The sequence below is a fragment of the Balaenoptera musculus genome, chromosome X (assembly GCF_009873245.2).
Source record: "Balaenoptera musculus isolate JJ_BM4_2016_0621 chromosome X, mBalMus1.pri.v3, whole genome shotgun sequence".
Classification (NCBI taxonomy): domain Eukaryota; kingdom Metazoa; phylum Chordata; class Mammalia; order Artiodactyla; family Balaenopteridae; genus Balaenoptera; species Balaenoptera musculus.
In genome coordinates, this window is record NC_045806.1 from 110,794,201 (window position 1) to 110,808,306 (window position 14,106).

The window sequence follows — 14,106 nt, forward strand, 5'->3', positions numbered from 1 at the left end:
GCAGCTCAGTAAGGACAGAAGCCAAGTTTGCAGACTCTCACTACCCAATATGGATTTTCAGTTCAAATGACTCTTTCTCTGTAAAGATCTTCCTGAACCCCTCTCCCCACCCCACCCCCACTTCCCTCTCCCTCGTTCGTGTCTCCAGCCGCATCTTGTACTCCCTTCTATCGTAGCACTTATCACTGTGTACATGGATACATAGTTTGCATGCCTATCTCCCCATTCCACTTTGAGTTTGTCTAAAGGCAGGACTATATCTTCCTCATCTTTGAACCTCCAGGGCTGTTTCTGTGCCTGGTGAAGAGTGACCACTCCATAAAAGTTTGCTGAATGAATGAATAAACTTTGTGAGAATAATTTTATAGGGCATCACACTAAGTCGGCCTTAGAGGCCTAATTGCTTCTCTTGCCATTTCCTTTCCTAAGTTCTCTCTTCTTCCTCCAAGAAGAGAACAAGAGGCAACACATGACTGGGGCTGTTCCTGGTTTTCCGTTGCAAGTGAACCGTTATTCTATTCAGCTCCAGAAAATAGCTAATTCGTAACAATTTTTTATCTATGAATATATACTCTGGGGTGTGTGTGACCATCATGGCTGAAAAATCCTGGTAATTCAGTATAACTGAATCAGAAATGTTAGGAAGCCATGAGGCACAGACACAAACCCTGGTCTAATTCCCAGGGGTCTGTGGTCACAAGAACCCCCAGGATATAGGGGCCCACAGAGCTGAATCAAGGAACCTGCAGCAGATTCATATTTAATCAACACCTGGGCCTGCACAAGGGGAGCACTGCATTTCTAGGGTCAGCTTAGAATAAACTGCCTTCTCCAACTGCTCCGTCCCCACCCTGCATTTCTCTAACCAGCTGCAAGTCAAATTCCCTGAAGCTACTGAGACAAAGGTGGGATACAAGGCTTCAGGATAATCACATCGGGTGGAGCTTTCTTGTGCATCTCTATTGCATATGCTGACTTCTTACAAGAAAAATGTTCCCGCTGTGCTTTAAGACCCATGTTCAGCTGCATTCACATTAAACATTTATTTTCAAATAATCATTAGCTTGAAATTTTTTTAAAGCGCAAATAACACCAAAAATCATAGTTGCTGGTCATAGTGAAACCAAGCCTGTCTCCCCAATACCCCGGATCTGCTTCCTGCCCACCCCCCCAATTTTTCCCCCTGGTCTAATCAAGTACCTTCAACTGCTTGAGAAAAATATTAACTGGATATCTGTTCAATAATATGCTCCTCAGGAATGTATGATCTCTGTTTACAAAACAGCCAACCAGAATCAAATTAAAACCCAAAGACAACTGAAGCACACTGGTGCCGAGTTACCAAAAGTCAGAAGGCGTTTCCGATGCTAAGGATTCACGGAAGCTGTCTTCAAAGTAGCTGACGGCTGCCAACGTAAAATGTCATTAAAATACAGAAAAAGAGGAAAGAAAAAAAGAATGGCATTGAATTTGTTACTCCAAGAAATCAAATACACAAAATCATGCAACTTCAAGAAGCTACTTACTACATAGGCTTTGTTACGAAACAACATAAAGGGGTCTCTCCCTTGGCCCTTAGGCAGTCAAACCTCTGGCTCTCAGGGTTCCCGCGGCTTCCTTTTCCGGGCACCCCATCCAGTCACTAAGCACAGCGATTTGGAACCAGGACAAAAAGGATGCCGGCTGCTTGCACCCTTTCTTCCCAGCTAGGGCTTCTGCCTGGGATCCTATCTAGGGTTGCCAGATTTATCAAATGAAAACACAGGACTCCCAATCAAGTTTGAATTTCAAATGAACAAGAACTAATTTTTTAGGATAAGTATGCCCCATACAAAATATTATCTGGCAACCCTCTCCCTATCTGTTCTCCACCCTTGTGAGTTGAGCTAAATAAAGTCAAATCCTCAAAAACCCATTTTCCTCCCTTTACCTTAAGGTCAGAAGCAGCCCCCTCTACGGAATCAGCCCAGGCTCTACTAGGTCTTCAGTTGCCCGGAGCAAAGCAGAAGACACTCTTCAGCGCCAACTTACCTGACCAGCTGCAAGGAATTTAAGGAAGTTGACTGTCGGAGAAAGCAATTTTGTATTCCCTGGCTCCTCCCACCAAAAGCTTCGCACGGCTCCCTACGCAGTCAGCCCGTCCGCTTTCCCAACCACCGTGTGTGGCGCAACAGAATATTCAAATGACTTTGATGGCTGCCTGCCGGAGCTCCTCCTCTAAACTGGCATGGGGGGAGGGCGTGGTGAGTGACCACCATGCCGAACTCCTGACTCTAAATTTATATACATTCTTTGAACATATGAATTATTACAGGAAGATGAGGCTTTTATGTTTTTAAGGTTTTTGTTAGTGGGGGGAGGGAGAGGAGGGCAGGTTAACTTTAATTTCTTCAGTCCTGTCGGTGGCATACTCAAATTCAAGCAAAAGTCATCCATTAAAGCCCAGGAAAACATCTGCTTAAGTATCATGTTTCTACATGCACACATAAGATCGATGCAGATACATATTCAAAACCTGCAAAAAATGGCATGAATAGCCATTATTTGCATAGATGTCTTTTTCAGTCAACCCTTGACTACTCATATTAAAAGAGAGGGAGATGTAGAGGGGCATGGTTAATTCTAATGAACAAAATAATATATTCAGCAAAAATGGCAATGCATAACAGCCCCACATGACAGAACAGGTATATCACAAAAGTGGCAATGGTGAACATTTAGGAATCAGTTACTAGACACAATCCTGAATTTATTTTTTATTAAGATTGCAGTCTCCTTTGTTGGAATTATCAAAGAGTCAGAATTAGTAAGGTCAGAGAGAATGAAATTGTACTTCACTGGGGAAGCTTATATGTTATAGACAACATGTCATAGAAACATTAAATAGTAAAGCTGGAAAGGCTCCTAGAGAGCCTTCAGTCTGTGTACCACAGACCGCTATTCCCAAGACAGGAGCCTCAGAAACTGAGCTTCCTGGTGAAACGCTTGTAAGGAATGGCACACTCTGTTCCCCTCTTGGAGATTAACAGCCCACCGGAGCATAGTAAAGGTTCCTTCTCACGTGTCCTAGAGTAAAGAAACCTGCTGACTTTTGTTAACTGAAACACAGTTCAATCGCAGAAACCATGCCTCTTTTTTTTTTTTTCATAAGATACCTTTTAACATATCTCGTTAGAGAATCCTTATGAAAATACTGACTTAATTCAACTCCCTCCTACTAAAGCTCAAAGCAAGCCCCATGGCACACAGTGAACTCCAAGGAACTGGATCGTCCGTTGAAATGACATTGAACATTCCTGCCCATACTCGATCTCCGCACAGCTAACAAGATGTAGATTTTTCCTATGATGGCTACAAAGAAAGATCCCACAGGCAGCTTCCCAGCGCTCCTTGCCAAAGTTGTAAGTTCTGCCAGAGCTTTCCAAATGGCTGCCGGGGCTTTCTTCTTTTGTTTGAATGCTTCAGTCAGGTAACTTCTGAAATCACAGCTTCAAGCCTTCTCTGTCTAACTGGCTTTCCTACACTGTGACTTCTATCCCTTGAAACCATGCCAGTTACCTTAGGTTTTCCATGACTTAAGGGTCTCAAGTGAGTTTTAACGGCACTAAAACTTGGGAAGTAGGAATGTATTTGGCAATCCCTCCAATTCCTAAGGGTCTTAGTTGTGTACTAAACTTAAACCTTGCGGTTTCCACTTGGCAAAGTTAAATTTCCTGTCTCCAAGTAAAAAGAACGTTTCAAAGAATTAAATGTAGACAAATATCTTGCAAACTTAAGGGGAGTCAAAGGTGAGAAAGGCACTGATTATTGTTCAGATGTAAACAATTTACCTTTGCAAGGCTCAGTATGCTGCTAAGAATAAATTAAATAATTATCTCTAGAGCCAGCCATGTATCCCTCCACCCAGAGGTTATATAAAGGGCAGATACAGTTATTGATTTACCTCTGCATTTTTGAAATTAGAGGCACAGAGATAAAAATCAGTCCTTTTTTTTTTTTTTGCTAGACATAAGTTTTCTTTCAGATAAAGAAATTTAAAAGCATGATACCAAATGGTTGTTTACCGGGTCTTGCTAAATTCCTAAGTAGAAATCATGTTTCAAACGCCAGAGCCAAATGTATCCACTTTAAGCATTTTTCTCACAATCCTACCCAACTACCAAACTAATACCAAATACGCAATTTCCAAGCAGAAAGGTTTACTTGGTGACATGGACTGCATTAAAATGCTTTGAGGCATGGACTAGCTCTACATTTTGTTAATGATAAATATATTTTTATCACCAAAAGCCTTACTGAAACCTTTATGCTAACTTGTTATTAAAACTGTAGGCATTTTAGAGTATCAGACAAATCTCCAAAGAAAACTCCAAACTCCAAATGCACTGTGTATTTAAATAAAGTGGGTTTTTTCTTTTTTAGCCAAGTGATTCTTTATTAGGCCAAGTTGCTGTTTGTTTTTGTTCTGACATAAAAGCAAGCAATTTATTGATATAAATTCTTTCTCTTTTAAAAATAAAGATCTATTTAGCCTGGCCTGAATATCTACCAAATATATTAAGTTTCATCCAAAATGTATTTCAGAGATGTGAACAGAACCGACAATGTTCTAGATGAAACTACCGAGACTACTTTTTAAAAAATATGTTTAAAAATGATCCTCTCTCAGTCTTACTTAGTAAATATAGCAACCTTGTTAAACTCACCTTCTGCTTTCAGTGAGCAGTTAATATTTGATGATGATGAAACTGTTCCTGGTATTTAAAGAACTAAACAAGGCCATCCACAAACAATGTAACTAGAAATGGGGTTGTTTAAAGAAGATAAAATGATAAATGGAAGTTTTACGTTTTAAAATAAATCAATCCCTCAACCATAAATGTCTCATATCTTTACAGAGAAGAAGTTGAAATATGACCCCTACCAAAGAATGCCTATCTCCAAATCTAAAACAAAGTAAAGCAAAGGACAGTGAAAGTTAATTAGTTTTAAAAATCTATTAATTGTTCTCCGCAAGTCAGTTTAAGCAGCTAGAAGAGTTGGTGGGCGAACAGTGCACTTGTAAGGATGCAGTGTTTCTTAAAACCATAAACCCTCTATATTAAGCACAACAAGGTTTCTAAGGTCTAGTCACTGCCTTTTAATTAGTGGAATCCTTATTCTGGTGAGGGGAAAAAATAGGAAAAATAAAACAAATCCCTAGCTTCATTGTGCCTTCCCTGAAAATCAGAATAAAATTAGAAAACTTCAGAAAACATGTCTTTCTGAAAAAAAAAAAGAGCCCAGTTTATGTGTCTCTTATACAAAGTAAATCAAATTCCGTTCTAGAAAAATATTTGATCAAGTGATACAGCGAAATAAACTAGGCCATGTAAAACATCAGTGTGCCAATATTTCACAGTTATTTTTCTACTAAAGATAACTGGAGCATTTAACTGGTTTTGTTTTGTTTCATGTTTTACAGACTCTAGTATATAAGGTCAAATGACCCTTCAGATGTGAACTAATTCTGACCATTTATGAGCGGGCTACAGAATAATTGTATCTACAGGTTTAGCTCATGTAACTTGGCATGTGATGATTGTTGACACACATTTAGAGACCACGTTGAGGCCCTTGTAAAATTATATTTTCCATTAATATCATGAAAGTAGTCATAATGACACAACTCATTTGAGGGATTTATTGAACGCTGTGGTCAGGTTTGCATTTTTTTTCACACCATGACCACCTGAATAATAATAACAACTGACTTTATAGTAAGTATATTTACCATGTGCCAGACACTGTTCAAAGTGCTTTACACGCATTACCTCATATAGTCTTCACAATATAACCCTAGGAAGTCAGTGGTTTACTGAAGAACTGAGGCACAGAGAGGTGAAGAAACACGCTCAAGGTAACAGAACAAATGTCGCAGAGCTGTGATTTGAACCCAGGTGGTCTGAGTCTGCAGCTCACATTCCTAACCAGTACACTAATGCCTCACAACACCGTGGTGTACTAAACTGAGGAATGAGCTCGTTCAAATATTTCTAATTGTTGGGTCACTATTTTCCTTCTAAGATTATAATAAAGATTGCATACCAACTAGCCGTTAGGTATGTCCAGAAACTATTTAATAGATAAATGTATGCCAAGTGGGCTGTTTTGTTAAGTACCTGGGGATCTTAGGTGACTTGAAAACGAATAAGACAAGATAACCGAGTGTCCAATGTTTTTTACACCACATCCACCTGAATAACTTTACTGTGTATTTACCATGTGCTGGGCACTGTTCAAAGTGCTTTAAACGGATTATGAAGTCTTTCATCCTAACCAAAGCGGAACAATTAGTACATATATCTCATCTCTTAGCACAGCTTTTTAGCAAATGTCTGCATGATAGAATTTTGCCAGTTGGTCTGGGAGAAGCAGTGTCCTGGAATCAGGAGTCGGGTTATGAGAGCTTAAGCACAAATGACCATGGCCTGACAAAAGTAACAGTCCTGCAAAACCCCATGGACATACAGCACAGATGGAAGTGGGGCTCAATGAAAGGGTTGGTTGTGTGCCTTTTGTGACTATTATTATTACCACTCTAAAAGAAGAATCTTAAAAAAAAAAAAAAAACCACCACGGCAGTGCCATTTAGAAGCAGGTTTACTCAGACCATAAACGTCTGGGTGCTGTAGGTTCAACACTATGACAAAGCAGAGAAAATCCCAAACAATGACAAAAGATCAACCTTATCACAAAGAAGTACAAAGTGCTCTTCTGAAGCATTTCATTCCACAAAGAACACAGACAAATAAGAATTCACACACACCACACATACCACTTCACAAAAGACTACGCCACCAAAAGCTCAGTTTTAGTGGGGATTTGACTTAAATGATCAGAGAATGTATAAACTTTGAGATGGTGCAACATGGGGTGATGATTTGTGGGCCTGGGAACTAGGATTTGACTTTTTCAATGCTTCAACTCTGCCTGTGAGCAAGAGTTATGTTTATTTATTTTCTTTTCTATATTGTCAATTTATTTTTGGTTAAGTAAACATTATTCACAAAATAAGACGAAAGACTTCAAATGCAAATCAACATGTAAATGTATCAGGTAAACATATAAACATGATGTAAACATAACAATTCTATTCACTCTAACTTAGCATTCAGGTTTTTCCACAGCTTTTAAAAGACAAAATATTCTAGGTATCTGCTGATGATGTAGTAGGGAACCTAGATCTCATATAAGTGACTAGACAATTGAACGTGTAGAATCCAAAAGGGTACTTACACTTTTAAAGACAATTTGATGGGGAAAATAATAATGATAAATAAATCCAATGTTGAAATGAATCAGCTGTTTGGAATCAGGTTGCAGGCAGTTCATACTCTGACTTCTAACACATTTATTCCGAGACAAAGCAGGAATAAATCTAAATTTTTAATATGAATGCAGTATTTTACTAAATATGAATGCAGTACTTTATTAGGAAGAGGGCTAAACTGGGATTTAAGTGTCCTGGATTCTAATTACCTTTAGATCATGGCTAAATTATTTTCCAATTCTGTTAATCAGTTTTTCTAGGAATAATTCCTGCCCCTACATACTTCATAAGTACTTTGAAAGAATAAAGGGAAAAAGAGAAATTTAGTATGCTTTGGAAGTAAAATCAGTAAAAAAAATATTTATTTTCTTTATTAGTTAGTTAGAACTAAAATTGTTGCTGTGAATTAAGTATAAAAACTTCAATAGATTACAAAGTATGTTTTACCATTTTACCTCCCCACAGAAGATAATGCATTATTATATGAGGAATCCTTGATTTTGTGAGTAATAAGATTATCATGTGCCTAGAGAGGGAATTTATATACAATGTTAGAAAACCAAGGACGCTTCTCTTCTTAGAACCAGATATTGTTACAGTTGCTGCTCCCACAGCTCAGTGGTAACAGTAGGTGAAAGAGCAGAGGATAAAGAAGCAGATCCAAGCTTTAATCTTATCCTTGCAAATAACTGAAAAGAGAAAGGAATTACTGCTCCCTTTACAACTGGCAATAAGCCAGTGCCTACTTAGAAGACCAGTTTATCTAGTCAAGAGGCACTTCTCTACCATCACAAGCTTCTTACTTTAAGATCTCACATAATGAAAATTCACTTTAGAATCATAATGAATAAAACATTCAAAGTAATCTCTATCATATGAAAAAGTTGGAAGCATCACGTTTTTCGGTTGGTACTTTTTATATTTTAATTTTGCCAAAACTGCTGTTATATTTTATTTATAACACATATTAAAAGGATATAAAGAAATCAAGCAAGTCATTTTTTTCCTGGTAAGTTAGGAGGATAAAGTAAAACAAGCTTTAGGCTATAAGAGAAGATGTTAATGGTGCTTAAAATACTAACAAGTAATTAATTATAGCAAAGGGATTTTGACTATTATTTATATACGTTGGTAAAATAATAAAAATGAATCTCATTATAAAACTGTTTCTAAATATTTGAAGTTTTTCATTTTTCTTATTTTTCATCTCAACAGGCGCAACTGCTTAGAAGCCAAGATCGACTCATATAAATGTGAAACACGTTGGAACATATATACTTATATATTGAATATTCTTATTATACTGAATATATATTTCTATTGTAAAGAACTAATAATAAATATATATTATATATGTTATATACATATATAAGCCCTTTTTGTCCCCACACTTGCTGCATATAAAACTTTGAAAGTCCACTTGTGGCAGCTAGCAACACCTACAATAGACCTTTTGGGGTATAAAAAAGTCACTAATCCTTCCAAAGGGCTACAAGAGACAAATGATTAAAATAATCTTTTTCTTCTTGGTTTCATACATTTACACACCAATGTTATTCTTGCCCAGCTACCTGTGATGAGATGTGCCATGGGAAGTTTCTATGTGCTCCACAAAAATAGGGTTCTGTGGCAAAAGAATTTTGAGAAATGTTGAGTTGTAACAGAAGTAAACTGCTCTTTTCGTGCACTACGTCTCAGAGCCTTATCTCAGCTAATAAGCACTGTGGTGCTCCCTAGGGAGAGAAATATAATAAGTTTCCCAAAGATATATAAGTCTTCCAGAACAGATGTCATTTTCTTTCCACCAGATCTGAGTATAAACAATAAGCCAAGAATGACACCATTTGAACAAAAGTGGAAAAAAAGGAAAAAGCATTGAGGGAGTAATACAGAGTGCTGAGAATTCTGAAACTGAGAAACATTATCTTTAGTTGATACTCTCTTGGACTGTTAGGGTTTTCTCTAAACCAGTGGTCCTCAAACTTGAGTGTTCATCAGAATCACCAGGAGGGCTTTTTAAAACACAGACTGTCAGATCCACCTTCAAAGTTTCTGACTCAGCAGTTCTGGGTGGGGCCCAAGAATTTACATTTCTAACAAGTTCCCAGGTGAAGCTGGTGCTGCTAGTCAGCCAACAACACTTTCCCAACACTGTGGGAACGCTGTCTTATCGAACAATAGATTTAGCTATTTACTAAGCATTTTCTTATGTCGCTGATAATCAGTTTCTAAAAGGTCATATCGACGGGATTTTGATAACTTAATTCCACATCTCTGACCTCAGTAATGATGTTAGCAGTCGTATAAAAGAAGGCCAGTCCAGGTCACACAAAAAAAGGATTGGACCTCTCAAGATTCTATTGTACTACTCCTAGGAAACACATTCATTTTCTGTTTACAAAGTAGTGCTATTAGTTATAAAGGTAAGTATATAAGAGCTCCGTATTACATGTTGCCTACATTTGCTCTACAAATCTCCCCAGAGTGTTTTTCAAAATGTTTGCTACGTACCCAAATTTAAGCAGATAAAGGATTTTCTAGTAAACTCTCCTCGGCTCTCCAATAAATTAATACCTTTACTCACTGCAGAAACCACACTCATTTGAAAGTACTACCTCTTCTCCTCACCCCCAAAAAAGACATCTGGATAAAAGACAAGCTCAAAGGAGGGAAATACTTTTCACATCAAATAAGCAAACAACCCAATGTTGACCACAGCATTTCAACATGGATAACCAAAAGGTGAAGTATTGATAGACTCCCAAACCTCAAAGCAAGCACCAAATACAAAGTTCATCTGTTGTACCCTGCAGTGATGCAGTAAGGAAACAGGACATCCCATACAACACTTTGTCCTTTTCATTGTGAAGAAAATAAATACCTGGCTAAGGAGTTCCAAGTATTTGTTATCCTTTCCTTTCCGATTAAGAATAGTCTCAGCAGTACTCGGTTTACTTCTGAGTATCACTGGCAGCCTATTTAAATCTGAAGCCCCCAGTTTGCAATACCATAATGCTTGCAATACATTGACACGTCTAAATGAAAAACACTCAAATAGCTTAATAAGCTGTAAATAAGAAATTGAGAGATAGAATTAGCCCCTTCCCTTGCCCTCTCACTAGTTATACAACTACATTCTTCCAAAAGGGCTTGGAAACAACTTACAAGAAAGACACACTTCCAAAAACACCATTGTCATGGGCCTAAAGAGTAAGAGTGATATAATGGGGAAGGTGGTGATAATTACATCAAAAACTTCAAAAATCTCGATAAGGTTAATCGCTTCAGCTGGGCCCTAAATGGAGCTCTGAGCTTTCTGGCAGCCATTGTAACGAGGAAAATGTATTGAACTGCATTGTTCTTATTGCTTGATAAAAGAAAGTACATTGGTTAATAAGCACCTCTCTGTAAAAAAGACTGCTGGATACTATGGAAGACAATGAATAGCGCAGGGAACCTGCCCACAAGGCGTTTGCCTATCTTATCTCTTCTGCAACTGCAGAGACCTGAGGAGTGTTGCTGAGAGGGGCTCTAGCACTTGACATTATGGGACAAAAATCAAAGGAAAACAGTGGGGTAGAAATCAAAGGTGACTAAACTAGGGGTCTAGAGGTGCTATTGAGGAGGAGGAGAAATTTGATGGGGAGAATGAGACGTCTCTGAGCCATAATTAATCACAGCTCTTCATTTTTGCTTCAAGGAAAGCCAAGGAGTTTATAATGCGTGATAAAAATGGCACAAATAACTCTCTCTCTGGCAGAGTCTCACTTTCTCTATCACCACCCCCCCCTTCATTAGTATGTTATTTTATTCATTACACTTTCATTCTGGTTTTGCTTCAAATACATTATTATTGGAGCTGAAGTATTTCAGAATGAAAAGCTTTTCTCAAATAGGTGTCTCCGAATTTCTTCTTTTTTCTCTACAATCTCCGGCATGGAAGTAATGTCATTTTTTTCCTTAAGTGTTTCTCTAGTGGAAGAATAGGAGATTTGGGGGAGGAATAGTGAAATATGATTAAATACATTTTATCAGTAATATTTCGTAGATGGAATAAATGTCATGTGCCACCGGAGTGAGGCCTTGAGAATTTGGGAAGAGTGAAAGAGGGTCTTGGTTTTGTCTTAGCTGTCAGTTGCCTATTAAAATATGCAAGTCACAATTATGGATATTATTGTAAACTATTAATGACATCAGCTGAATGCTGCTAAATACTTAAAACCATTTTAAGTTTCCTTCTTTGTTGAAACATTTTTCTAAAATGGTCCAGGTACTTTTCTTATTTTTGAAGTAGAGTCAGTTGCCCAAACCTGAATCACATCTCGATTACTAAGGATTGCACCCAAGGCCTCAGGATGTCTGTCCTGAAAAACAGAAATCACTATGCCAAATGGAGATGAAGATGGAGAAGGTATAAGAGATTGAGCTGACGGCACAAATACCAAGGTACAGCTCATAAGCCTAGAAACCCTCTTTTAACATTCCATCTTGAAATTAGTTTCCCATTTCTTATTTTCCCATTTCTTTTAAAAAGCAGATTGCTAGGTAAGTTTATTTTAAAATGTCAATGCACAGGCTCTCTCTTTAAGAATTTTTCTTTGCCTTTCTATGCTCAAACTCTTCAGACTTTTTAAATATCACTGTACATTCGAAGCAATCGTTACTGATTAAACTTTAAATATATATTTTTATTGGATTAGGCAGTCACCTTTTACACAAAACCCTTTTCTGCAGATTATGACCTGGTACTTGACTCAGAATGACCTTATTAGTGCTTATCATGCTTCCAAGAATACCTTTATTTGCAAGCTAGCCATTTGCTGTAAAATTCAATTTCAAACATTTTAAGGCAAAAAATGATGCTTGAATATTACTAGATTATCACACTAATTACTTTAAAATAATATGTAACAGTGGCCATTCAGTAAATTTTTTAAAAATCCACATAGAGGGTAAAAACACTCAAAATGCTAAATTTGGAGAGTATCCAAGGCGTTTGGCCAATGAACATTTCTATAATGCTAAGGGACAGAATTAAATTCACAAAAATCAGCAATCTGTAGGCCATGAAATCTAGGTTAAAATGTGGTTGAGTGAGGAAAGTTGGCACATGGGTGTATACAATTTTCATTCATATTTAGGTAAAAACTGAACTGGGAGTAGAAGTACAGATGCAGGTGGAGAGACGACTAGGCACCTTGCAGGGGAGCCCATATTGGTTCTCCCTCTGCCAAAGCGGTTCAACAAGCTCATGTTTCATTCAGTGAACACTTTTCAAGCTCCCAATATGTACTATGTGTGCTAGGCACAAAAGCTGTGGTGGTGAACAAGACACCGTCTAATGTGAAACCAAAAAAACGTATGACAAATCTTCATTTCAAATTCAATGAAATTGGATATTAAGGTGAACCAAACAGCAGTAGGTGGAAGTAGCATTTCAACCAACCCCCCTCTTACTTAACCATGTTGACTTGAGCAGCATCTCAACTGCATCACTGGCTTCTCCTTCCCACTGCCACCTCCTAATTCAAATTCTTATCATTTCATACCTTCAATATGAAGCTTTCTAAGCTTCAATAGCAGCTTTCTGAGAGGTCCCCCTATGATGAAATGGCTGATGATGCCATTTCTCTACTCAAAATTGTCAGATTCCTCAGAGCTACAAAATCAAGTTCAAGCTCCTCACTTCCTTTTAAGGCTACTCCTCTGCCAACACAAGCTCTATGCTTCAGCCAGGCTGACTTAACACTCGACTCCCCAAATCCACACTACAGTTTTTTCCCCTCTGTCTTTGCTTAGGTTATCCTTTCTGCCTGGAATGTCTTCCTGTCTCTCCTTCCAAGAATATCTCACACGGTACCTCTCCCATGACTACTTCTTTAACCACCACAGCTGGATGTAATCCCAGCCCTCCCTCCCCCCTTGGACTCTTTTAGTGGTTCGTTTGTACCTGGCTTACGGCACATAACACAAGCAGCTTCATACTAAAAGGTCAGGCAGGGACCATATCTTCCATAACTTTGCATTCTGTGCAGTACTCAGCCCTGTGCCTAACGAGTAATAGTTTTCAATAAATGTTTGTTGAATGAATCATTTCTTTGGGGAATTGAATGTATATAGATAGAACTCTTAATGGATTTAACAGGACTTTCAGCATTAAATGACCCCTGACATTTATGAAATCCTTGTAGTAAACCACAAGCAATAGTCCTGCAAATTGAGTACTGCTGCTTGCTCTTGTATGAAGAGAAACAGAGGTAGGTAGGATTCTCATGACTTCCTCAAGGCCACACAAGGAGCCTTGGTTAGAGCTGTTATTACAAGTCAGCATTTTCTATGTTTATGCCACTTGCTGATACCATGCTTCACATCAAGCATTTCCATGGTTACATCTGTTGTTCACCCAAGAAAAAGGCATTTATCAAGACTACCTCTAAGGCCTCTATGAAAAATAAGACAATATTCCAAAATATATACAATGGAATATTATTCTGCCATGAGAAAGAAGGAAATCCTGCCTTTTTTGGCAATATGCATGTACCTTGAAGGCCAGACACAGAAAGACAAACACTGTACAATTTCACTGATATGAGGAACCTAAAAAAGCTAAACTCATAGAAACAGAGTAGAATGGAGGTTACCAGGGACTGGGGGTGGGGAAAATGGAGAGATGTGGTCAAAGGGTACAAACTTCCAGTTATAAGGTGAATACGTTATGGCAATCTAAGATACAGCATCGTGACTATAGTGAACAAAACTGTATTATATACTTGACAGTTGCTTAAGAGAGTAAG

At 38.0% G+C, this 14,106-nt stretch overlaps 1 protein-coding gene across 9 annotated transcripts in view; it reads right to left on the minus strand.

Moving 5' to 3' along the window:
- Window positions 1-14,106, minus strand: part of MBNL3 (muscleblind like splicing regulator 3) — a 120,225-nt gene that overhangs the window by 38,830 nt on the left and 67,289 nt on the right. For 2 of the 9 annotated variants that reach the window (XM_036839455.1, XM_036839456.1), the window contains exons 1-2: window positions 1,931-1,994; window positions 1,343-1,406 (exon numbers count right to left, since the gene is read on the minus strand). The exons of 5 other annotated variants lie outside the window; for them this stretch is intronic. Coding sequence is in view for 1 of the 4 variants with exons in the window: in XM_036839451.1 (XP_036695346.1) it covers window positions 1,527-1,553 (27 nt within the window). In the remaining 3 variants the exon portion in view is untranslated. Of the gene's footprint in view, window positions 1-1,342; window positions 1,407-1,526; window positions 1,902-1,930; window positions 2,016-14,106 lie in introns of those variants that run through there. 2 more of the 9 variants (XM_036839454.1, XM_036839451.1) reach the window with 2 other exon arrangements.